This window comes from Anopheles merus, chromosome 2R, assembly GCF_017562075.2.
Source record: "Anopheles merus strain MAF chromosome 2R, AmerM5.1, whole genome shotgun sequence".
Taxonomy (NCBI): domain Eukaryota; kingdom Metazoa; phylum Arthropoda; class Insecta; order Diptera; family Culicidae; genus Anopheles; species Anopheles merus.
In genome coordinates, this window is record NC_054082.1 from 17,762,568 (window position 1) to 17,789,905 (window position 27,338).

General features: G+C 44.1%; 2 protein-coding genes across 5 annotated transcripts in view; both read right to left on the reverse strand.

Moving 5' to 3' along the window:
• Positions 1 to 7,123, reverse strand: part of LOC121589180 (UDP-glucosyltransferase 2) — a 30,140-nt gene extending 23,017 nt beyond the window's left edge. Inside the window, exons 1-2 of one of the 3 annotated variants that reach the window (XM_041907883.1) lie at positions 7,044 to 7,123; positions 5,462 to 6,012 (exon numbers count right to left, since the gene is read on the reverse strand). The gene's annotated coding sequence lies outside the window, so the exon portion shown is untranslated. The remainder of the gene's footprint in view (positions 1 to 5,461; positions 6,013 to 7,043) is intronic. The other 2 variants (XM_041907881.1, XM_041907884.1) reach the window with 2 other exon arrangements.
• A 6,859-nt stretch (positions 7,124 to 13,982) lies between these two features.
• LOC121589944 (vertebrate ancient opsin-like) lies at positions 13,983 to 27,320 on the reverse strand. 2 transcript variants are annotated; one of them, XM_041909238.1, is made up of 8 exons: positions 27,106 to 27,320; positions 26,601 to 27,016; positions 24,102 to 25,509; positions 22,952 to 23,913; positions 22,204 to 22,363; positions 17,781 to 17,976; positions 15,657 to 15,789; positions 13,983 to 15,535 (listed from the first exon to the last, which is right to left on the reverse strand). In XM_041909238.1, exons 4-8 carry the CDS (start codon positions 23,111 to 23,113, stop codon positions 14,882 to 14,884), a joined length of 1,305 nt encoding a protein of 434 aa, XP_041765172.1. In that variant the 5' UTR covers positions 23,114 to 23,913; positions 24,102 to 25,509; positions 26,601 to 27,016; positions 27,106 to 27,320; the 3' UTR covers positions 13,983 to 14,881. The 2 variants fall into 2 exon arrangements, with proteins under 2 accessions (XP_041765172.1, XP_041765173.1); XM_041909239.1 differs by lacking the exons at positions 26,601 to 27,016; positions 27,106 to 27,320 and having other exon boundaries at positions 24,102 to 25,641.
• Positions 27,321 to 27,338: the final 18 nt, after the last annotated feature.

The following is a 27,338-nucleotide window of genomic DNA, read 5'->3' on the forward strand; positions in this document are numbered from 1 at the left end:
ATGATGAGTCATGGTGTCATGTTTCAAAAACATATTTTAGCATTACCTTGAAATTTGGCAGCCCGCACATAGATACACAAAAGGACACCTCCGCACGGATGCTGCGCGCGAAGGTGAAGCGTTGGAATGGAAGGAAGAAACCCGAAGCTGCTGCGATCCGGTCGAGCTCGTCACTAGGTCGGGCGTAAAAATTGAGTCACACAGTTTTAAAACTCACCCTGACCCAAACATACACAATGCGCTAGAGATCACTTCATGTGTACAAAACGTACGCCGACCGTATCCACAAACGTCTCACTCACAAATTAGACACATTGTGGCACGCCCCACTAGAGCTGTACCGTGCCATGTTGTCAGGCTCGCGTCATCCCCTCGCAGGACGCAACCCCTCACACATCTGGCAGCAAAATGCATGGCCTGCGGGGGCTGCGAAAGCGATCAAAGAAAAAGAAAGAAAGAAGAAAAAAAAACAAGCGCACACGCAAAGCTCACAGCAATAGCAACAACAGCATAAAAAGGAAAGAAAGTAGCGAATCCGTAAACATCGCGACAGTAATGTACGGCATGTGCGAACGACACACACACACACACCATGGTTACGCAACACACTGTATGATTGACTGTGTGTCTGTCTGCCTGGCCGGGCCGGGCCGGAACGATCTTGCAGCCCCGGCCCGGCACTAAAGTGTGTCTGCAAAATTTAACCCCCTCCTGCTCCAAAACGGTTTCAGAAGAAAGGGGCGCAGAAGACGCGGAGTGGAAAGTGGTTAAACGGGAATGAAGCGACTGCACGGCTGAACAGGGAAGGGTAAGGTAAGGCGACAGATAGGGTGGAACCGGGGGAAAGGTGGAAGCATGGGAAGTAAAAGCTTTGGCGAGCGTCGCAAAAACGAGACGCTCGATCACGTGGGGACTGGTGCTTATCCTTGACCTGAATGTGGGCCTAGCGGTGCGCTGTGCTTTTCCTCGTTCGGCCATTTCGGGCAGTCGGTCTTGTGTGTGTGTGTGTGTGTGTGTGTGTGTGTGTGTGTGTGTGTGTGTGTGTGTGTGTGTGTGTGTGTGTGTGTGTGTGTGTGGGTTTTTTCTTTAAATTAATTTTTGTTTTGCTTCTTCTTCTTTTTTTTCTCGCCTGCCGGTCCTTATGACCTTGAGGCGGCCGAAGATCAGCCACTTCTCGTTATGGTGGGTCGTTTTTCCATCGGACACACCTTTTGCGCGACAACCGGCTGCGCTCGGTTCCCCGCGCTGTTCCCACGCAACTTTTTACGCGTTTTGTGTGTTTCGATTTTGTTTTTCGAGCGTACCCCACCCGGGGATGGGGAATTTCCAGGCAAAATCTGCCACGCACGGTGCATCAACACTGCTCTGTAGCATGTATGTAAAGTTTTTGTACTTTGTAGTACAATAAATTCATGTGCTTTGTTTTTTTTTGTGTGCTCTCGGCATACCTCTATTTAGTTTTACATTGACGGTTTGATGTGAGTGTTTTAAAGCAATTGTAAAAACTGATCGAAGCTTTGGAAAATGTTTCGCTTTGGCAGCAAGATCGTTCCAGCCGACTCGGCCAAGCAGACAGACACACAGTCAATCATACAGTGTGTTGCGTTACCATGGTGTAAATGCCATACAATCATAGAAAAATGCTATACAATTATATATTAAATGTTATAATATAATAATACTAATAATGTAACTATCACAAACATTAAAATAAAATATGTATAAGGACAAGAAAATAAAATAAAAAAAACCGTGTGCGAGAGCAAGAGAGAGAGTCTCTAGAGAGTTAGCTAGAGAAAGAAATCGAAATTCAATACTTCAATCATTCCGTTCGCTATTGCCTTACAACCTAGGATTTATACTCATTTCATAATCCATTTCTACCGGTCCATCCAAACGACACAAATTTTATTTTACAAAAGCGACCTTTAATTTATGAACCTTTTTTTTTATTTTTTATTCATAACCATCCCGCACTGCAAAGCGCGTCTATTTTGAATAGGAGAAAGCTGCACCCTTATCTGCATTTTTCAAACGTATCAACGGTATACGCCGGCCACGGCCAGCAGAGCGACGCCCACTGCCGGTGAATGGCATTCAATTTCTAATCGAGGCACGCTTGACAACGTTACCGACCGAAACTTCCCGGTCCGGTCGATCGACGGTGAATGAAGGGTCGTGGATATGCGGTGTGGTAAACGATGGGGCCAGCGCCTCGATCACGGTTCGTCCCACACGACACACGGCGGATGAGCAAGGAAATGTTTTCCAAACCCCACTCGCCTATCGCACCGTACGAGGGAATGCGCAGTATGTGAAATGGGGGGTTCTGTTTAAAATTGAATAGTTTGTTTATCCTTCTACCGGTGACGCCAAACAGGGATGGCCTTACCACAATGCGCAAAAGAGTGTGGAGAGTGCAAAATCGATTAACGATCTGCTCGAAGCCGGCAAAGGAAGCAGCAACCTTCATCCCCGGGGCCACCATAATCTTCGTTTGGGTCGTTTTGGGAGTTTATTAATTGCACAAACCCATCTCTGGTCGCGGCAGATACGGGAGGCAAAGCTTGACAGGCAGATAGGCAGGGTAAAACCATTAAGGCGGAGCTGGGGCACATTTAGCCAAATCGAAGCTAAACCAAAACAAAGCACTCCATTGGATCAGGTGGGGGTGGGAGGTTGGTGATACAAAAAGTACGAGATACGTTTCGATCCCTTTCGCGGGTGTGTGAAATGTGCCATTAAAGCCATGTTAGATTTTTGCACGCTTCACCTTCGATGAACGATGGCGGGAGGGATAAAGATGGTGACCAATTTCCGAATTGATGGATGGTTGGTGACGCTTTGGATACGCTGGTCGCATTTTAAACAATTGCAATGTACTACCAACGCCCTCCACACTCACCCACACACACGCACACTAGTTTCGTCTCTTGCTCCCCTGCTCCGATTAGTGAAGGTTGCTTACACTACGCCGTTGGGGCGTAATTGGTTGGAACCGACCGCACAATCAATGGTGTAATTAGTGTTTCCTGTCTTTGTGTGTGTGTGTGTGTGTGTGTGTGTGTGTGTGTGTGTGTGTGTGTGTGTGTGTGTGTGTGTGTGTGTGTTGTTGCAATTTTCCTACAAATGTTCGGGTTGGAACATTTGGTACACAGGGTTGATCACCCTTTCTGTATGTTTCGACTATATGCTGCTAGTTTTTTTTAAATAGAAGTCGAGCAATATATTCTTATCGTTTGCATGATATTGTCAAAATTGTGCTATTTCCCTTCAGTTTTGGTCTCGTTTTACTTCTACCGATTGGTAGCATACATTCTAATTTACTTTGAGTTTTTTCGTGTTGTCACGCATCAACCTTCAAGCAAATGATATTGACATTTCATGAAGAATATTAAAAAGACACTGTAACCCAATGGACAAAACAACATTATATTCAGGACAATAATCGTGATCAGCAATGCAAAACTGTTCTAATTTATCCAGCGTAACTTCATTACTTTTGCATGATTAAAAAATAATAATTAGCGAAATTTGGGGCAAGTGTGCCACCTTAAGCATTACATGTTATAACTCACTAAAACGTGTTTTTCAAAAGCCGATTTAAATCTCATAACCATTTTACATCTATTTCCTCACTTATAAATGAGTTTCGCTTGAAAAACGTGCAAACAGAATTGTTTTTGAAGCGTTTTAAAAAGGGTCCAAAAAGACGTTGTGTTTTGGGCTGTGGGGCAAGAGAGCCACTCGTATGGGGCAAGACGGCCACCTGGTTAAAATAAACGTATTTCTTAGATAATTGTAAATAGTTACGTTTGTGGCACTGGTGTATGTATTCCTACATATCGTGAGTCACCAATGAATCCTTTTTGACCCACCAACTGTACCACAATATGGTTTGTTACTGTTCTGTTTTTCCGGGATGGAATCCGCTCACACTAGCGCACCATTCCGCAGCACGCTACAACAATGTTTACATTTTTGACAGCTCGCGCCTATGAAAGATGGTGGCACACTTGCCCCAAATAGAGAGAGGCTCTTTTGCCCCAAAAGTTGTAACTTATTTTTAAATTTAATTTTTCAGTGACAAAAAGAAAGTTTTTTTCAACTAACCCCACAAAAAATTCTCAGCTATACGGTGGTATTTATATTTTCTCGGTTGATTGTTCGCATGATCTTTGAGAGCTTATTTGGTTGGATTAAAAAATTATAGCATTCTGCTCAATTTTGAAACTCAACATAAATCAGTTCAAAACAATGGAAAATATCGATTGATCTATATGAGATTCGGCTCAGTATACCTAGTCATTGGAAAGCAACCAACTGTATACACAATTGATCATTTAACTAAAGTTTTTAAGGAATGCTTGGTGACACTCTTGCCCCTATGGCACACTTGCCCCAAATTCCGCTATATAAATATAAAAGAGTTAAAATAATAAGTGCTACAATTCTTCCATTGCTGATGAAACGAAAAACAACCCCCAATAAACATTACGTTCAAAGTAACCGAAAAGCTCCGAAACATTTCATTTCGTTGCACTTCTGCTTTTCTGCTCTCTTTCCGAGTTACATGAAACGAGAGACGAGTGGCAGGCGTCACGAGGAACAACGTAAACACCTTTTATTCGGTTCGATTGATCATTTATCGAACGGTAGCCGTTTGAGATGTAACTTACAAGAAGAAGAAAAAAGACAGAAAGAAAGCATCCCCAATGTCCCACCACAGCAACATCAAACGCTGGGCAAACCCATCAGCGAACCGAAACCCCAAGTGCAACGTACCCCAAAATCAATCTAAAAGCGAACCGGTAAGTACGCTGACGCTCGCACCCGCCAGAGCACGCTTATGCTGCTGCTTTGGGTAGGAGGTTTGATGGGGGTTTTCTGACCTACCCAACACCCGCGAGGCTTGAGCCACCCATCAGCATCTGTGTAAGAAACTGTGCCATTTCATCTGCCGTCGATTCAGCAAGACGCGAAGTCGAGATGTACAGACAAGCTGCAGAGTGGCTGGGTGGTCGGGCCAACCGCCGCGGTACAACGCTCGAAAGTGTGCATGCATGTGCAATTACACAACAGCCGCCGTCGGCCGGGGGCAGTGGGACAATCCAGCCAGTGCCGGTGCCAAAGCTTTATGCAGACGAGCATTGTCGAGCTCCCGTCTTAAGCTCCCCCCGCGCGCGCACAAAACAAGGAGGACGAGCATAAAAGAAGCCTCGGCTGTGGGGGCCTTTTGCCCATGACGATGACGATGGTGATGATGGTGATGATGATGATGAAAGATTAAGTAACGCCGTAATGTGAGTAACTCTCACGTCGACTGGCGTTCGGTGCGCCCGTGCGCGAACGCATCCCCCAGTCGTGCTGTAGCGCGACTACCGTGAAGCGCGCCAGTGTGCACACGTGCCCCGGCCCCGCACCGTAGCGGTGATTGTGAAAAATCATTAAAAGTACTTACCTTTCAATTGATTGTGGTCAACGAGCCGCGCGACGCGTGACGCGTCGATCTGCTGCTGCTCACTGGCTGCGGCTTCGGTTGCGCCAGACCAGAAGGGCGTTAAATTCGTGTGGCGCGTACAAGCTTCTGGCTTGGTTGGTTGGGTTGGTTCGCAACCGCCGGAGCCGGCCGTCCCGTGCTATGCCTTCCCTGCTCTCCCTCCGAAGCTTCACCCGCGGACGGTGGCAACGTTTTGCAAATCTCGCACCTTCCGCACCACACCTCCGCGACAAGAGCGCAGGAACCAAAACGCAAAACAAACACGAAAACCACCAAACACAAACGGTCGCGCGCGCCCGCTTCAACGGAAAGTGAGAGTTTTTGCTTGCGCGTGGACCGGGACTACCTAACGGAGATTTGTTTCTTTATGTTGTTGCTGTTGGTGCTTTGCTACAGCACAGCTTCTTACGCGATTCACCAATTCACACCACGAACCACCGGCATCCACGATGGATTGGAAGAAGAAAGATGGGCGAGATTTAGGCGGGGAGACGATTGTGCTAGCTAGTGGGCTATGGGGAGCAATAGGATTGAAGAAGCTGTTATAAAACATACATTCACACCCACAAACACACACACACACACACATGCACGCTAAAATTGACTAAAATCGAAAAATAATAAGATAAATAACCTTAAACTAAATCGAGCTTTGCCTTTGGGTACAAAATTGTCTGCAACATAGTTTGAATCGTGCTCCAGCTGCTCGTGCGTTTGTCACACACAAACACGCTTGGACCTGTGAACTTAAACGTGAAAAACCTTTTACACATTCACTTATTCACACATACACACACGCGCGTTCCCCAAACCCGCTCAAGTCGTGGATTAGCCGCTCCAAACCCGATCCGGTCACTTTCCCCCTCGAAACGATCACTACTTCCGGTGTGGAAGGGTAGACCGTGAGGTGGACTTTTGTTTTCTGCGCTTATCCCAAACACCCTAGCAGGGGAAGGTTTCCCGCTGGCAAAGGGTCTGCACTGGAGCTTCGATGTTTTGGGGGGAGCTGTGGGTCGATCGCAAGACGTTGCACGTAAGACGCTTCGACACGGCACACGAGCAGGACGCAACCGGGACCCTTAACGCGGGTTTCACTTGGCAAAATTTGTGCACACACACACACACCGCGCTTTTTGATGAAAGAAAAACAACAACCTACTGCCATCGAGAAAGTGTTTGCGGCAGTTGCAGCAAGAATGCGCGATGAAAGGATAGACCGATCCGAGACACAAGGCGAAAAGTGGTACTGTTTTAATTGAATTTAACGTTTATATTTTAACGGCAAACGCATTATCACAACACACACACACACACGCCCAGACAGACAGCAAGCACACTTACAAATTAAGCGCCAGGTCTTGGCGAATTATCTTGGGCCTTGGGCAGCAGTTTCGTGACTAAAGCAGCTCCCCCCCCCCCCCTATTAAAAGCTCTCCCAACTGCAGCGCAACGGGAGCACAAACAAAAATAAACAACTACAACTGACAGGATCAAAGGCTAGTGTGTGTGTGTGTGTGTGTGTGTATGGATTGGAAAGTGGTACCGAAACGAACGGCGAGCAGCGAACGGCAAAACAGCGCCAGCCAGCAGTTACGTCCGCAATCGGTCGCGGTACGATCGAAACTGAAAGCGCACCAGCAGCGGGTTTGCTGCGGCTGAGGTTTACCGCGAACGACCGCTACCATCTCGAACGAAAGGGAATGGGAAAGAAGGGCGAGGGGGGGGGGGATGTAGGATTGAGGTAAGCCACTGGCCACCGGATCGGAGAAGGGAAGGCCGTCCGAATGCAGATGGCGATGATGATGATGATGATGATGATGATGATAGTGTCTGATCGTGATGCCGATCACTGACCACGGGGGAAGGTGTGCGTATACACATGAGCGCGCCGCCAATGCGTACAAGGCGTGCATGCGCTTTGCATGCGCCACCAAAACACACACACACACACACATATGTTTCCCTATCATCGCAACATATAAATCCACCACTACCTTCCTCTACTGCCCCCCTTCGCGGCAGGAACCAGGAAGCAAACGATCGTGTCGCGCCACACCATACCCCACGGGGTTGAAAGTCGTTTCCTTCCCTTTCTTTCCCATAAACAAAACAAAAAAAAAAGTGGTGGAAAAACCACGCCAAACAAAAGCGCATAGAAACGCACAAACAAACCTGTCCCGCCGCGTGGGTTAGTTTTCGGTCACCCCGTTTTCGATGGAAAGGTGGGCCAGACCGACGATCATTCGATCCCGGGAGTCCATGATACCCAAGAACGGCTACGTTCACACTCAGCAGCTTCCGCGCTTGCCTGTGCCGTTGCATGCAGCAGAGGTGAGCAGAGGCTGCTAGCAGACTCAGAGAAGGAAAGATACGAGGCATCCTTAATGATGATCTCACGCCACGTGGTGTGGCGAACACGGTGCGAAGCGCGTTGCTTAATCGACCATGGCAAAAAAAACCGCATAGGCGGGTACGGGGAAAGCAGCGACATACAGTTTTGTTTTCGAGTAAATGACATCATTCTAGCGTGTGTAGAAAACATGTTGGGAAGCTGGGGTAGGTGCTTTGCTAATTAGTTATTGGTTTGTTTTGTTGCGAGTTTGGTTTGTTCGTTTTACCTACAGCTTTTGCAAGCCTGCTTGACATTTTGCTGATCAATATTGTCTTTTTTAATTTTATATGTTGGCTGGGAATTTTATCATTTTTCGTTTGTTTTTTATTCTTTTCCATTTCTTTTTATTTCTTTTTTGATGATGATGATGTTGAAGGTGTATTTTTTATATAAGTCTTTCTTTTTTTTCTTCTTCTTTTATTCTTTCTTTTACTTGTATATTTCTTGTTTTCATATGTCTGCTTTAGCTCTTCTTTTTTCTATATGCTCGTTGATGTCTTTCAGTGGACATGTTAACGAGCTTGTTTTTTTTTATTATTTCACTTCATACGTAGCAAAGTTTTTTTTTTGTCTTTTCTACTTTCATGTTTCATAATCAGTTTCAAACTGCACAAACACACGCTCCCAACGTCCAAATGACCTTTTGTGCAGATGACTTATATTCATTTTTACCTTCTGTTGACAATACGATGTACAGCAGTTTTGTGTAAGCAACAACAACAACAAAAAACATAGAAACATCTAGAACAAACACGCCCGTAAAAGTGCACAACAGCAGCGCACTTTGCTCTGCCTGCAATCTAATGCGACCGGTAGCCGCAACATAATGCCACCCATGTTTGTCTGCTTATTTGCACCATACGGAGCAACAAGAACAGAAAAAAGCACACTCACACACACACTTACATACGCCCCTGAGTGGCTTTGGCTGGCACATTTCTGTACACCAGTTTTATTCATCTTCATTACTTTTATGACATCGTTACACCTTCACTCGATGCTCGTTGTGGCTCGGCAATATCGCGGGCGAGCTTTATGAAAAGTGAACCGCAAAAATCCTTTCCACCGTACGCCAAAAACTACGACACACACACACGATCCATGTCGGGTTACACAATCCGGACGGCAAACAGCGGGTCGAATGTTTTTTGAACGGCGCAAAGCACTCATTAGAGGGTATGATAAAACTGATTACGCTGCTCGTAATGGTATGCAATCCTAACCTACCGGAGGACACTTCTAACCGGGCCATGCGGGCGCGTGCATGTGTGGATGTGTGTGTGTGTGTGTGTGTGTGTGTGTGTGTGTGTGTGTGTGGTCAGTAATGTTTGATAAACGATGTCAAGGGATTCGAGTGGTCAAAATAATGCGCCTAGCATAGTGTAGGAGCGTTTTGCAAGTCAAACCATGCGGTCGACGTTCTTGCTGTGCTGGTGGTCTGTCATGTCAAACATGCGCTTTGCAGCAGTATACATTGCTATCTGAACTCATAGGAATAACTCAACACAGTCGTTTATGTTTGACAATCCCTGGATAATGTTAAGATATTAATGGCATCTTATTTTTTATGTATTTCAATTCAGTTTTAAATTGATTTCAAGTTTTCAGTTCATTTGGCTTATATTAGGTGAATATTTTTAGTTACATTGAGATATGGTAAATATAGTAGAAAAAACGTATAGTAGAAATACATAAGTCGTGAATTATTAAGCTATTCGAACGAGTTTGACAGCTTCTTTCCAACAAGGGGGTCCTTTCCGTTTTAAGTTCGTAGGCTGAAATTTACCAGCTGTTTGCATTGTATAGCAGTTTTCGAGCAGCTATCAAAGTGGGTATAATATACAGGGGGGCTTATCCCAAGGTGTATGTATTTAAAAGGCTGTTTTTTATCGCTTCTGTTTCGAAATGAAAATTTTAAGAGTGTTTTGAGTATTCGTCAAGCCTCTAGAAAGCTTGTTTGAACAAAAATGTTCACCCATCCTGCCAAAAGGTGATAATAAAATTTGGTTGTAACAACATGCTATGAGACCACCTGGACTACATACACTTTGATTCTGAATTCCATCACCAGATCTCTTTAATGCACCTCGGGATAAATGTAAACACCACCTTGTTTTGCCATTTTTCGAGCAGGTACTCGAATCTAATTCTAGCTTTGAGGCTAGAATAATCTAGACTGAAAATTGCAGGCTAGTTTTGTGTGTGGTTTTGTATGGAGTGTTTACATGATTTCAGCCGCTAACTGTTAAACTCCATACAAAAAACTGACTAGAATCGTGAAGGGCCCCAAGGTTGGATTATTTAAAAAAAATGAGGAGGTATTGACATTGTGAACTAAAAGAATTGTAATATAAAACTATTGACAAAGACCAACGCTTTAAACATAACAACTTAAAAATGAAGGTTACCTACATATCATCCTATATGAAATGAAGCTCTCAAATCAATTTGAAGTATGTAATTAAAGCCAAAACAAAAACTATATACCTCACTCCAAAGCATGTTTAAATAAAAATCAGTTGGAAAAGCTTCCCTCCCTCCTTTTCACATTAGTTTCAATTTATAATCAATCACAACAAAGCACCACAGCAATCTGCCACGCCAGAAACAACCAAAGTCTCCCACACAAAGACTAAAGCATTCAACAAAAACGTAAAAAAAAACGAGATAATGAAAACGCTGTAAACACGCCAGATGCTGCACCGGCACCGAATCGACCACAGTTTTATTCTGTACGTTCTGGGGTACGTTTTTCCTTTTTTCCATCTCTTTTTTTTTCTCTGCTGTTGCTGTATACATGTGTGCTGAAAATTTGACACCACGTGCCAGCCCATTTCTCATCCATCAGAAGCAAGTACACCTACGGGCCGGGGGCCGGGCAGCTTGTTTACTTTCACATTTTTCTAGCCAAAGTCAAAAGCCGTCCCCGCCACGTGCGTCCATCACACGCATACAGGGAACGCTCGATACACGAAACTCTTGTTGTGACACTTGCCACTGTCTCGCAAATGTATTTTCTTCGTTTTTGCTTTTTTGTGTGGATTAAAGGAGCACTTAAGCGTGAGTTAGGGAGCAAAAAATAAATAAAAAAGGTACACACTACTTCAACATAATGGCACATGTTAACACCCTTTCTCCGAGCATGCCAGGCACCAAGGGGCGATCATTAGCGCATGGCAAACGTTTCCTGCACACTGTCACCCACCGGGGTGCGTGTGTTTTAGCCCGGAGCAAGCAAATACACGGGGCAGTGAGCAAAACGCACCCCAAAACCTTGTTTGGGCTGGGATAATCTGGGACGTGTGCTGCGGTTTGGGGTGGGTTATTTTGTTTTTCTTTCAATCCACTGTTTGGATGTGCTGGCCAGTTGACTTGCGGGCACAAACAGACTATAAACATATTTGTACCATGGATTGCCCTCCCTTCCGTCCATCTGCGAACCATCCACACTGGGGGCAGGATTAAACGAGCAACAAAATCTGTTTTGGAAATGCTGCTGTCTAGCTTTCGTCCGCCCCGTTGTAGGTGATTTTCTTTTCGTTACCATAGCGCGCGTATGGGAGGAACATTTTAGTTTTCAAATTTCAACAATATGGCTTACCTTGTTTGCTGCTTTCTTTCGGGGCATTTGGTAAAGATGATCTTCATATTCTAGGTCACTGCGTTTTGCTACAAAAGCCACAGCTTTAACCAGCAACGGTTTACAGTTTGAGCAGCATTAGAACGTTGCTTCAGTGTGCACCCCTGGACGGAGCATTTTGCTGCATTACCTCATTCATAATTTCCAAACCCTTCGATTATGGGGTGTGCATCGCATGAAACACACATAATCGCGCCTACAAACTCCGCCAACTTTGATCTCGAAGCAATCGACATCCAATTGACTGACCGGTTGACTCACTCCCTGCTCCGTCTCGCGCTAGCTGTGCGATACGCGTCCGACGGTTCGATGTACGTCGACCAAGAAGGTAGACCGGACAGTGCGGCACGTTAGCCTCGGTACGAGTTCTGCACCACGCACCGTGCGCAGCGTCGATGATCCTGACCTACCGGCACATCGGCACCAGTAGTTGCCTGCGATCCTTCGCAATCGCTGCGACAATCTCCAACGATCCACGCCGAGCATCGTTGCGTACCGAAAGGGCCGAGAACACGAGGCGGTGGGGGTGGTGGTAGTTGGCGGTGTTTATACATCAAGTGCATCAAGTACGAAATGTGCGATGCAAACGCGATATGCGAACTGGTTTTTGTGGCCGAACTAGCAGCGTGTGGCCTGGTGGATCGTTCGAGAGCTTAATCAGGTGGACGCGATTGCAACACTATCGCTTGCACAAGCCGGGTAAGGAACGATGCGGAGAAAAACCAGACAACATGCGAAACGTTCGGATAGGTTTGGCAGAAAATGTGGTTGAGTTTCGGGGTCTCACATCACAACTTGAAATTATTGACACTGGGTACGTCCTGGTGTGGTGGTGAGTGACTGGAATGGAGGGTTTGGAACTTTTGGTAGGATCTCAATACACATTTTGATGCTCCTTTCGACATGTCGCTCCGGTCGCTAACTAGAGGGCATATTTGAAGGATGTAGTGTGCTTCATCGCTTCGTGGAATTTTAGTGATAAAGAAACACACCAACAAAACTTTGATGGAAGATTTAAACCACCCATTTGAGCCAGCACAACAGATATTAATCTTGTGTACCTATCAGCGAATTCCTTGAACATTAAAACCTTATAAATCCTGCCCAGCTCTTCCACTAGATGGTTCAAAATTCACTCCAGCGAAGATCAATATCCTTTGCCAATGGTGCACAATGATTGCCTTTCCAGTAAACATAACAGCGGCAAAATTAAGCACATTCTTGGAATGACGCTAGACTGTTTATGTCAGATAATATTCCTTTACTTTCGGCATGCATCAGCAGTTACCTCGAACGCTAAAATGAGATGAGATGTAAGTTGAAGCCAATCAAATACGGTTGGGATATTTTCAATTGAAACTTGTACTAAATGCAGCAAACATATTAAAGATTAAGGAAAATCTGGAATGTTATGTCATTAGATACTAATAAGATCTAACAAGACCAATAAGAAATAAAAATACTTATAAATTTAATTATTCAGTTGTAAAATATGTTAAAAGTTATTATTCTTATTATTATTTTCATTACAATAATTTAATATTTGTATTGCTATGAATGTTTTTTGTAATAAACATAATCACTATTTGCAGGACCTCATTATGTTTCCCGTAAAATCATATCTAATTGTTATTTTTGCTCTTACAGTCAAGCAAGCCGCTAACGTCTAATGCAACACTAGAAAGGAACGGAAACAATCGATATGTTTCACAATTCGCGTCAAGTACTGTAAACCGTCCACCACAGACAGCGCCTAACGTTATGCAACCGTTTGAGCACGAATTTGGCTTCTTTCCGAAACTATCGTTTCGTAAACCGTTCACATTGGTGGAAAGTGGAGCAACGTCTCTGACATCTTTTTTGTTTTTTGTTTTATTTCTTTTATGTAAAACATCTTGTACCATTCCTCGCAATCATCCAAATGTCACCAAATGTTAAAATTATCGTTCCTAACTAGCACGTGGCTGTAATGCACGTGGCCATGTTCCTCGCTGCTGGAACGGTAGCTATTTGCAGGAGAAAAAAAAACTTACTAACGGTCATCTATTTACCTTTCCGCCAACGGTCAGAGTTCTCGAGAACCAACTCCTCCAAGATTCCATGGTTGTGATGGTGGGATGAATTTGCAGGAGTTTGATGTTCATTGTGTCGATCGATCGATGCCACTCACCCCAATGCAACGAATTGTTGGCTGTGCCGTGGGCAGTTTTGGCAATCCTGTTCCAAAGCCTACCCAAGGCCCAAATCGCAAAGTTTCATTGTTTCCCAAATTATTCCGTGGTATACTTTACGTTTGAATAGGCAACGAACCGTTCCAACAATGCGAACGCGATTGTTTTAGAAGCTTACAATGCTAACCACTTACTTTTCTCAACTTGTTCTACCCTTTTTTTACTACCGCTTTTGCTGAACCAATGAGAAAAGTGCAACGCATTCGATCCGGTTGATGATTTATCGACTAATTTTTATTTGTCCAATTCGAAAAATATAACATTCTGGCGATTGAATAAATTGCAACGCTGGTTTCATTTTGATCAAACTTACACTTACCTAGAACACTACCTATGGGGGGGTAATTGTTATTTTTCTTACAAGGGTTGGCTGCGTCTGGGACGCACGGTAAATAGTCCACTCTTGTGTCTTAAAACGGCTACAGTACTGTTTACACTATCCACTGCTATCCCGGCTGACCAGCGTTCACAATCCATGCAATTCGCTATAATCACATTTACGAAATGTGCTAACAGTTGCTTCCTCATTCCAAACCATTTAAATCAGTGGAGTGGTTCCCATTAATTGTTTCCCATTAATCTGTGTTGGCTAAAATGTGAACGATTCGTTAAAATTTAACATTACATTACAATACGCTACAGTTAGCTACTTCTAGTAAGTTAACTCGCTATGTGGATATTAATTTCTCCGTTCCGTTCTCTTCGGTTTGGTGGGCTTGGTATTTTGTTTCTTATCCGCTTACCTTAGTGTCTCGTTTCTAAAAGCTCATCGTTGTTTTCATTGCATTGCACTACGAATGGGTGTACATATGTGTACGGTTGTGTCAATTGGTGTGGTGTGAGAAGTAAACTTAGGAACGTAAAGCTATCGCTCAGCAAAAGTGGGCTCATTCTTTTACCGAGCGATAGGAAACTAAAGCAAACAAAACAACCAAAAACATGAAACAATAATCTCCAATAGGACACATTTTTTGAAATCCATTTTGACACCTTTTTTGCATAAACTATGTAAAGAAATGGCACTACATACTCGCTAGCGTGCTTAATGATACGACCTTGCTCCCCCATTTGTATTCCTCTCCCTCCCCGCGTCTATTCATTCTTTATCACGTGCGCTTTTATAGTAAATTGGACCGAAAATTCTTCGACTTGATTAGAATCGATTTTCCACTATTAATCACAGACAGTTCAAAATCCGGCCGTACGAAGCGTGTGCCGGCATAAGCACCACCACCACCACCACCACCACCACCACTCCGTTCCCGCCCTACGTCCTCGTTCGTTTCGTTCAGCACCGTTTGATCCAGGGGCGACCGGCTCGTGCCCTTGTCCCGGTGCGACGTGCTCGATACGTCCACCACCGCCAACGGTGCGGTCGGCTTCACCAGACTAATCTTGAAGCGGCTCTTCTTCCGACAAAAGTCAAAGCTGCACTCGACCATGTCCCGGCTGCTCTTGGTCAGCTCGCGCTGCATCGTGGTCGTGTTTTGGTCCGCCGCCTGCTGGCCCTTGTTCCGCACGCGGCTAAATGCCGCCCGGAACTGCGTGTTCATGCCGACGTAGATGATCGGGTTGTAGCAGATGCTCGATTTGGCGACGAGCGCCGGCAGCACGGCCAACCCGGGGCCGATCAGCTCCGGCGGGCCGAACTGTTCGATCAGCGCGAAGATTGCGTACGGCGTCCAGGCGACCATGAACGCGACGATCATGACGGCCACCATCGAGGTGACGCGCTGTTCGGCCCGATTGATCCGCCCGACGCGTGCTGAATTCTGTCGCCCCCGGAAAATACAATGGAAATTAAAAAAAAACACATACAAAGAACGAAAAGGGGGGAAAGTGCATACTTTTAGTAGTAGTTGGCTTGAATTTGTTTGCTTGGAAAACACTCACCTCCCGCATATTGACGATGATGTTCGTGTAGCTGTACACGATCACTATTAGCGGAACGACCAGCCCAAACACGAACAGGAAAATGATGTACGTGGTGGCGTTTTTCGTTTGAGACTCCCAGTTTACCGAACAGCTGAGGGAGATGAAATGGAACAGATAAAAAATAAATCAATAACTCGAAACCAACACACAAACAAAAGGCAATCAAAAAGGCAAACAATGGCCAGCGATTTGTTTGGCTATTTTAATTGTTAAAATAGTTGAATTTTGATGTTTTCGGTATGTTTAAAGTAATTTAATTTTCCCAACGCATCTGAAACTGTATCACATTTCTCGGAATAAACTCTGGAGTGCAGTCCCAACCAGAGAAAAGGTCAAAAATTTATCATACTCTGGCAGCTCTTATTTCAAATTTCAAATCGTCAACCACCGATACGAAAAGCGAATACGGCTCGACAATGTTGGTGTAGCGAAATTTGAATTCTTGGAAAATCTCCTTGCTCGACATCAGGCCAAATATAGGCTCGTGCAGTGATGTTACCAATCCTGGCACAATTCCATCGTGCTATCGTATATTTCTTTTTGCAATACTAAGAGCGGATTACAGTCTGGTCCGAAATTATAGGCATATTGTATCTGTTGCTAGATTTAAACACAATGTATCATCAATACATAATTCAATTTTTAGTAGTATTAGTTAATGTTTTATAGCTCCGGATTTCTATTTTTTTACATTTTAAATGCTTTGTTATAGTGGTGCAATGAACTTACTACATTAACAAACTTTAACATTCGCATTGCATACCTTCAGGCGCTGAACATAGCCAAAAGAAAATGTTTACAGTGATCCTTCCTGCTTTGTTTGTGAGGATAAAATGAATAGTTTAACGAGTATTTGAGCTACGTGAGCTTCCAACCAAAAGAGTTATCTTGATGCATACAAGACTTACCTGCAAATGCTTAATTGCACCCAATAAATAAATGCCCCTATATTTAACTTCCGTACTGTAACGCACCGTACCGAAGAGAGTTGGCAAACGAGCCAAGTGTACAAAAGGAATACAACACAAGCCTACTCACATTCCACGTACGCAGCAATCAATCTCAATCCGTTTTCCAATCTCCATTTCCCAAGCGTGAATGCGGCTCAAAGTACCAAAGTACCGTACCGGGCCCTTCAACAATACGAGCATCCTACAATTACGTAGCTGCTGTTACAATTCTATTCTGCGGATACGTTGGTACGGTGCATCTTCACTCAATCATCAGTTCGAGGTTGCTCAAAGGTTCCCCTTTTTAATATAGAATATGGGCATTGACGTAAAGGGAAAGCGCGTTTCCATTTCAATGCAATTAAGATGCAAACGAAAACTGATTGAGTCCATGAGGGAAACGTGAAGCCATTACCAACCATTATTGCAATAATTGATAAGGCTGTTAAAAATTAGGGCAGACATTGAAGTATGAGTTTTCGTATATTTTATTTTCATGCATATAATGTTTTTCTTCAGTGCACATGCTTCTTATCGAGCAAAAAATATTAATACCTGATAGACAAAACAAAAATATCTTCACATTCCAGCATTAAGCCGCAGGCACCATTTTCCTACTAAATTCAAACCAATCAGCCTGGCAATTTATTTTCATTTCTATTCCCATGTGTTTCTTACACTGCTGGAAATGTCTTTGCCGGCAGAATAAATTATAAACATTGCAAAACCATAAACGTTTGCTTTAGCGGATCGGCATCAACCTCCTTCCTTTAACATAATTACATTCCGCGTTCGTAGAATCATTCAGCAAATCAAAGGTACCTAAACCTCTAAGCTTGTAACCGAATTAAAACAGTCACGCCAAGATTTGCCCCACAACACACCATCGAAACGCTGCACATTAATGCCAGCGAGTTTGATTGTTAGCTCTGCCTAAGTCCCTGTTGGATTGACTAATCAGTTGCATCCCTTTCGATGCACGCCACCCGATTACGCGTGTAGATCTTTTGAAGTCAGCTTACAGTCTCGTGACGACTGCTCGCATTCACCCTACAGTTGTTCACCTCTACAAAACAGGCTGCGCTAGCCCAAAAGGTTTCCGGTTAGCTACGAATTGCTCCATCCTACTCACCTGATGTTAGCTGCCTCCTGTACGTACGCACCCCAGCCGAACAGTGGCGGCGAGGTTAAGGCAAACGAGTAGCCCCAGATGAAGAAGATCGCCAGGAAGGCTCCCCGGCGCGTCAGATTCCGGGACGAGAAGGGACGGCTGATGAGGCAGTACCGCTCGTACGACAGCACGGTAAGCGTCGTGATGGAGGTTATTCCTGGAACGGAAACCAGATATGTGACAGAAAGAAAGAGGCGAAGAAAGTAATTCGCTACCGGGACAAAAGAAAAAATAACAGCAAGGACTTGAGGACAAATTTAAAACAAAAAGCTCTAAGACAACAACAGTTAACGCTAACATGATAGCCGAGCGTCAACTGCAATTACAATATTCTTTCGCACCACGGTGGCAAAACAATTGACTTTGAAGTTTTTCATACAAGCGAGGGCGCGTTTTTTTTTCAGAAAAGGTAACAATTCAGATAAGCAAAGCCCGGGAGTCAAGCCAAGTCAAGCAAAACCGGGAGAAACCCGGCTGTTCTGTGCATCTCCGTAGGTCCTTCACAGCGGGACCAGCGGAAAGAATTAACACCGTCCCCGGATCCGGTCCGGAGCTTTTGTTTGCTGCGTGAAATATTAATGGTTGCCTGTTGTTTATAAATTAACTGTCTTTTGAACCATTCCATGCGCTTCGTTTTCTCGGATTATTTTGCCCCCCCAATATACCGTCGATGGAGGAGTGTACGTTGAAGGAGCGAAGATTTACGTACTGTATCCGAGTTGGCAGCTTTGGCCGAGGGTAGCATTTATGAGCGAAAGAAATGTGATAAAATAAACATCTTCCTGAAAGAATGGCCATTGTCGGAGCCATTTTTTCATGGAACAATTAGAAGAGGAAACAATTTAATGAATTGCTTTTACTTTAGGTGTAATGTTTCCTGGAATGCTTTGAAATCAGGTTCATGAAACTAACATCAAGTAAGGGAAGGATACTAGAGCAAACAAAAAATCATCAAAGACTTAAGCAACTTCGCTTCAATGTTTCAACAGAAACGGAAAACAATTTCATTTGGTTGTAACATCATACGCACAATTTAATATGTAATTTGAACACAGCATTTTATAATCTAATATTAAATCTCAATCTTTTATTCCTTATTCGTATATCCTATTCTTTATCCTATACACACTATATTACCATATAAGCTTAAATACCAGCTAAATTGTAGGTGAGATGATATAACTCAGATTTTTATCGACAAAATAATTGGGAATTTCAATGGGTATGGACAGTTTGGGAAATAAGGCTTTTGAAGGTATCCTTTCATTACGTCTTGTATTTTCGATCTGTTAAATGCTGATTTGTCAGAATAGCCTACCACACGCGGACAACCTAATCACATGCCATGGGCACAAACATTGGCTAGGCAGGGTTAACTTATCATACGCAGAAGTAATCATCCTGATATAAGGGCCCTTCACGATTCTAATCAGTTTTTTGTATGGAGTTTGACAGTTGGCGGCTGAAATCATGTAAACACTCCATACAAAACGACATACAAAACTAGCCTGCAATTTTCAGTCTAGACTATTCTAGCCTCAAAGCTAGAATAAAAATCGAGTACCTGCTCGAAAAATGGCAAAACAAGGTGGTGTTTACATTTATCCCAAGGTGCATTAAAGAGATCTGGTGATGGAATCCAGAATCAAAGTGTATGTAGTCCAGTTGGTGCCATAGCATGTTTTTTATAACCAAATTTGAATATCACTTTTTGACAGTATGGGTGAAATTTTTTGTTCAAACTAGCTTTCTGGAGGCTTGACGAATACTCAAAAAAACTCCTAAAATTTTCATTCAGTAGCGATAAAAATCAGCCTTTTAAATACATATACCTTGGGATAAGCCCACCTGTACCTGTATATTATACACACAAAGATAGTTGCTCGAAAACTGCTATGCAATGCAAACAGCTGACAGGCTGAAATCTCAGCCTACCAACTTAAAACGGAAAGGACCCCATAATCAGTCACACATAGTCAAAATTTATTGAGATTCACTTAGAGAATCTTAAACCATTGGTTTTTTGAATGTATCTATTAATTATAAAACTCGGAATAAACTCTTTTTTCTTCACCATAGACACAAAAATATGAATCAATACGTCAATAAGTTTTCAACAATAATTTTCCACCATATTTAGCCAAAGGACAAAGAACAAAGCAGCAATATTATTGTCATTTAATCATCGATGAAGCAAACCAATACTTAAATGATACAAAACGAAGCGTAAAGATAGCAAGAAAGTAACATTTTGTTCTTCTTCATTCTCCTGGAAAGCAATTTCAATGAGCTAATTCTGTGTAATTAAATATAGATACTAGTTTGAGCGGCACATTCCCTGCCACAAAAACGACGTCGTTACACTCGTGAAGCCTGCAGTTCTTAAAATATTCACCATGCCATGCCATTCCAGAGCTAGGCGATTAAAAGGAATCCTTTTGGATGGTGTATTGATAGATTTATGGCTTTAGTTTCCCGATACTAACCAACCGTTTGGTGGCTCCATAACGGGCAAGTGTGCGGCCCAAACACACTATTGCACAATGTCTTTTCACCGAATGATAGGGTCACTGTCCATAATTTCACCATTACCAGAATCGGAATAATTTGCTATATCGAACACACGCACGACTGTTGTCGGATGGTTTGCTGGTGGTTGTGTCTTTGCAAGCAAATTCATTTTCATCCTTGCGTCAGCACATCCGCAACACAGGGTGAAGATGAGAACGGAGAAAACTTTTTCCGGGCAAAACTTCTGTTCCATTCCCGGAGCCTGAAGCCGCAAATAAGTAGCCTATGGGCCCCTTTTTGGGCTAGCTCGATATCAAATTCATACCGAACCGCACAGCCGGCAATGCGCACGCCACGGGGTGGAAGGATGCTGATGGTTGCCGTAGACCTTCAGCCTCGTTCGGTTGGTTGCGCCTTATTAAAGAAGCGTACCGAGCGCCGTTTTCACGCTCCGACTCGACCTCGACGCTTCGTTAAAGCTCGCCGATGTGTATCGGAATCTCGAGAGTTGTTGCAAAGGCTTTGCTGATTCAACTCAAACATGAAAAGATGTACCGCGGTTTGGTAAAGTTCCCGGGTGCTTAGTTGTTGATTGTACATTCGTAATTAAAATCGACGAACCGCTACCAAACGCAAGGTATCGGAAGCATTGAATGTATGAAATAGCATTATCCACATTCTAGCCAGCACGCTCAAAAGTGTATCGATCGGCAATTGAAACAGTGCTACCTATCTCAAGCCTCGTTTGCTTCAAAGACTTCAAACGATGTTGAAATTACTAATAAAGAAATATCAAGCGACTGGTGAGCGCTGGTTTTGATCTTCCGGCAGCATCGTTCCGTGCCGGCTGCTGATTTGATTATTGATTATTTATGTGCACCGGGCCAAACAAAAACAAAAGGAAAAGGTTAAAGTTCATCTTTAAGGCAAGACATCGTCACACACAAAGCCACTCGCGCCTCTCGAGAGCAAAAGGTGCAGAGTATTTCCGTTTGCTTGAAAAAACGCCCCGTGGAAACCAATGAAGATGAAACGATTTTTGCCGAATCTTGGTCGGCTAGGTTGTAGAAAAAACAGCGATTGAAGTTAAAGTTTTTTGTTGTTGTAATGTATCCTTCAATTCAATCCTTATCAGATGGGAAGCAAAGTGTACCTCAGGGTTTGAAAGGTAGCTAACGTAATTGAGCAAAGGAAACACACCAGGGAAAGGTTAAAATAAACAAACGCACCAAATGGGATTTCTCTTGGCGGAGACTATGCACAAACAGGAAAGATGAAAAGCGAATCAACCACCGGCCGATGATAAGGTAACGATGATAAACGGTGCTACTACAGAGCTTTTACTTTGGTTTCTGATGCAAAAAAAAAAGATGGCAGCAAAAAAAACTTTTCCCTGAAACCTTCCTGAATGTATAGCGATTGTTTGAAATTAAATTACTCTTTACAGGGTTTCCCACGATTTATTGGTCGGTTCCCATCAATTTTTGGTGGGTTCCCATATTTTGTTGATGCGTTCCCACGATTTTTTGGTCGTTTCCCAGAATTTTTTGGTCCAATTGTATTGATATCCAATCGGAAAATACCAATAAATTATGGGAACGAACCAAAAATCTATGGGATACGACCAAAAAATCGTGGGAACGCACCAAAAAATCATGGGAACTGACCAATAAATCGTGGGAAACCCTGTAAGGTAGCGCCAGGGGAGGGACAAAGCAAAGCAAAAGAAGAAGAAAAAAAAAGGAAGCGAACAAACAGCCAAACAAAAACACCAACGCTACGACCATAAAATTAATTATGCCAAACGGGCAGCCGGTGAAACCATAGGAAATGGCGGGAGAAAGTACCCACGGCACCCTCTGCCCCTGCTTACCCAGTAAGGACATGAAAAACCCGTACGCCACGCACAGCGTCCGGCCGAAGATCCAGCGATGCGAGATGGCGGATGTGAGCGTGAGCGGGTTGCCGATGATCGACACGGAAAAGTCGGAACAGACCAAATTGAATAATATGATGTTCATCGGTGTCCATAGCTGAAAGAAGGGAAGGAGCAAAGCAAACGCACCGGATGCGTGTAGAGAAGGGCTGGCCACGAATATGGAGCAACCAATCGAGGGAAGGATACACAGTCAGCCAGTCAGCCAGTCAGTCAGTCAGTCAGTCAGTCAGTCAGTCAGTCAGTGAGACAGTGTCATATCAATTGCGTGTGCAATCTTATCGTGTCGATTTCCATGCCAAGGGGCGTTCGGCTGGCTGGATAGGATGAAGAGGATAGTTTGCGCTATGGCGCCGATCGCATATCATTCCATCGTGTTGCCGTTTGCTGCTCGGCAAAGGGTCGTCGCTTGTCACGAGTGTTGACAGAATTCATTTCAGCCAGGAAATGAGTTCACCTACCATGGTCCTCCATGCCGTCCGCACTTTCCTCCGACAGTTCGCCTTAAGGGAAAAGCGGTAGTTTCTTTTTGTATATGTATGTATGTGACGTGTTTTAACAACATCAGCAGCATTGTCGGGTTTTTGTGCATCGAAACTAATTTCAATAACCACACTAATTCGACCGTGTGTCGTCGTGATGGCGGAACGAATACCACCACCCTTCTGCCGTTGCTTCCACTCACCTGCATATCCTTGCACATCAGCGCTATCACGAACAGGTTGAGGAAAAAGCCAAAAAATCCAATAAAGAACAGTGTGACGGCGGACGCATTGTAGGCCCATGGTGCCATCAGATCTTCGTAGTCGACCGCACTGGCTGCCACATCGTTAGGAGCGTCGTTCATCTTCGCTGCTGCAACATGTTTCGGACGGTTCGGTCGGGGTTGGGTGAGGGCAGGGTCGTTGCTGTGGCTGGGCTGACAAACGGTACTGCAAGGTAGCTGCTGCCCGGTGCATGCAGTGGCCCGAGCCAAAGTAGCTCGATGCTGTTGCGCTTGTTATCCTAGTGACGTCCAATTAACGCATTCCGCCGCACGGATGGGCAAGCGGCCGAAAATGAGGCTGCACTTTATTATTGCACCAGCATTCTCACTGCGTTTCGAACACCAACAGTTTGGGGGGGGGGGGGCTAAATAGCTAGCTGTTGAACCGTTACACCGCCACTTTACGCCACACTGTCTGTTCCTGTCTCGTGACACACTTTACACGCTACGCCATTGCGTTCACGGTCTGTACTGTCGATAGTTCCACCACACTCGTTCGTTACACTCACGGTACGGGCCACTGTGATGTGATGCCTCCATTCAACAGATGCAAGATGCACTGTACGTGGAAGCAGCTTTAGCTTCCTCTTTTATTGACGATGCAATGTGATGTGATGGATGTGATCGTACAGTGATGAATATTGTTGCACGTAAATGGTTAATCCATCGCAGGTTCACTCTCTTCCTTGAGACGTTGAGCAAACACTGCTAAATTACGCACTCAACCAACTCAATCTGCTCATTCTAAGGATAACACAATTAACTATTTATGCGCTTGAGGTGCTACCCGACCGCTGTTAGATTCGGCTTGCCTGCAACTACTGTTATTACAAATAGAGGCAGCGTAACAATGAAATATACGGATCTTAGGTTCCATTTACCTGTAAATTTGATGGAATGTTAGGTAACTTGATAGAATATAGACCGGAAGAGTCCATAACATAACAGGGAGCCGAAAGAGCTCGAAATAAAAGCCAAAAATGCGATTAGTCCAACAATATCAACAGCAACAACGGCTATTAATAAATTGAGGACTAAAGACTTTTGCACCTTTGTCCCGTTTGCTTACACAACAGCTGCTGCAATGGTTGTTAATTAATAACTGATCGCTTTGAAGACATCAATGTTCGTCCAAAAAGAGTGCATTTGTACTACAAACTCGCAATGGAAAATTGATTAAAGATATACTTCCCAAACTCTTTGAGAAGAGCGAGAAAAGAAGCAATCATTAAAAACATTGCTTTAGGCTATAAAGAAAGACGTTCTGGAAACTACAGAATATCATAAAATTGCTTCACGCATGTTCAAGCACGAAAATAAACCTTGTTCTATAATTCACTCATACTAAACAATGTATGTATTCTGCATGAGGAGAGGTTTAAAAGCAACATTTTCTAGTAAAGAAGGGAATTCTAGCCTTCCCATCAGTTTACTCATCCACTCATCCCTAATCGTTCACTAGTGTAATCCAAAACCAAAAAAAAAACAGGCCACTTTTATCACGAAAATTGTCGAACAAAACTTTTCTACACTTTGCACTTTTGGTCTGTGCACTTCCTTTTGCCCAAACACTGCAAAACACTGCTTTCCGGCGATATGTGTTTGAGGTCCTTCATCCACTACACCAAACCGTATGACACTTCATCAACCTCGACGGTGCACGAACTCACACTCTATGGCTCTATTAGTACATCGTCTTTAAGCAAACGCTTTCGGCGACGAGTGGCGTTTCAAACACTCTGCGACACTATCGTGCATCGGAAAACACATCGCCACTTTCGCTTTCATCCCGAATGCCGCTGTGCTGCCCGCTTGTTTGCCCTCTAGAGTCTGTCCGTACGGTACAGGCTCCGGCCGACGACTGGATGTAACAGATGGCGGACTGCTGATAAAATACCTTTCCTAGACAGCAGGCACGCTCCCTGACACTGCCCCGGAGTAACCGGATGCTGCACGCACGCAGTAGAACACACCCCGTAAAACGCAGACAGCCTTCACGCCACTCACTGTTTACTAGCGATGTGGTTTCGCGTTGGATGAACATCGCCGAACAAGGTATGGCCGAAGAGGACGCTTTATCGCTCTTTCGCTCATTTCATCGAACACTCCTTTCTCTCTGTTGTTCTCTCTCACAGAGGCACCTCGTCGTCAGGACGATGATTGCCAGCTCTTCTGTCTGCGTTTACTAGGTTCATCAGGCGACGCGTACACGAAACGAGGGTCTCACCCGTCCCGCGCCCAGGATGCGGGGTAAAAACACAAACACTTCAACATCCTTTGTCTGCATCATCCCTCAGTACACGGTACTCAGTGGGTATTACCGGGTACCGGATCGAACCTACATTATAAGCGGTTGTTGACAAACCGAAGATGGTGGTTGTACAGCTTCCACCGGAGTAGCGATTACCATGACAACAGGGAACAGTGGGACGCTTCCGATGAAGGATGTTTGAAGCAGCTCAAATATAACAGATTAACTGAAAAAAGCATAACGCAGTTATTGGTGACCGCGAAGGATACACTCAGACACGTTTCAAAATGTGTTAAACATTCGAGAAAGCTTCCCAAAGGTACTAGACATTAAGCGTACAGATAACATTGCAAGAACGTGCCCAGCAAGCACAAAGCACTGCGCATCAAATTTGGAGATAAAAATTTTGAGCAATTCTCTGAACTCCAAATTGCACCACACACTCCAGAGCTTCATTCAACACTGCCATTAACTCTTTCCTTGAATTGAGTTGAGTGTTGGTAATCGCAAACCATATAACTTCAAAACGGCCCTTCCTTCGCTGTCCTTCTCCATTTGCACAACATAAACAACCAAATCAAATCAAATGATACATGACACCGGGTTATACCAACGTTTTGAACCGTGGTGGTGGCCTACATCCGGCAAATAAATGTATATTGTTATCGCCATAAATGTGACGGATGATGCGTGCGACCTCACAAACCGTACCGGCGTTGAAGGGATTCGTTCAATTGGGCTCTGCGGAGCGTGTGTGTATGTGTGTGTCGTAAAGTTGGGTAACGCACGTAGTGCTATTATTTGGCTATAAACTGCACCTCGCAAACAGTCGCGATAACACCTTGCCTTGTGTGGCTGGAGAATTGGTCTTGTGCATAATTTTCATTCAAGAAAAATCATAAAGTGGATACATTATGTTTTTATTGTTTGTTAAGGGTTTTTGGATGGTTTTGCATCTTTTTTGGATTCTTCCCACGATTAGTTGTGCATTTCTGTTGTTTTAAATCATTTAATTATGTATTTATCATTTTTTCTACAAAAAAATGGGACAAAACCAAAAAGTCTTGAGAAACGATCATCAAATTGCGGGACAATTGAAAAAAAGGTTTAATAAACAACCACAAATCTGTGGAAATCCCTGAAAAATCCTAAACATTTCTGCTTGTAAACAATTATCAGGACAAGTATTGTACACTCATACTCCGTGTACACAAACAATGTCATGTGCAAATCAACATGTTTTGTCGTCTTGTTATACCGGCATTCCCTTCGACGGAATGATAATTCCGTGTGATTGCATCAATCAAATGTACTTACCTGTAAACGAATGCTCCCAATTGTTAGAATTTATCTTCGCACTACGCTGGAAGCGAAAATTTAAGGCATACGCGTATCGCCGTACTTGTTTGCTTTTTTTATCGCAACCACTTCCCACATTCAGCACGAACACGACCCGAGACCCGAGTACTAGATCGTGCATGACGATGGCAGGTATCTCACAGCATCCGGCAAAGTTCATCCCTCGCTGGTGAAGCTTCTCTCTTTGCCAGCAGCACGCGAGTGTCGGCTTGGTACGCTTCAGTATCTGAGTTATGTCGGGTTTGCAATTCCTAGTGTAACGCACACTTCCATCCTGTCTGCGAACGAAGTCACTGTTACCTGGCACTGAGGCCAATGGCACTGTTACTTCCGATCCAATAGGTTCTTGATACCGGAATGATCGCGTCAGGATGCTGCAAGGAAGGCATTAGCTTTGTGTTAATAGCAATAATATTGCTACACTTTACGCGCTAAAGGATACAAAGAAATCAAACTGTTTTACTATTAAAGAAAAACCCGTTGCAATACACAAAACGCTCCGACATCCCAGCTTATGTTTGCTGACGAGTAAAACCTCAGAACCTTGGTCTCTCACCGAAGCGACCGCAAACGCAACACACCCACCGCGCGAACGGCACGCGCGCGCTAAACGTGGCTGCGTACGAAATGTGTTACCAAAGGTCAAGTTCAGTGCGCGTTTGGCAGCGTACGGCCCGCCCAAAGGACGAAAGGCCA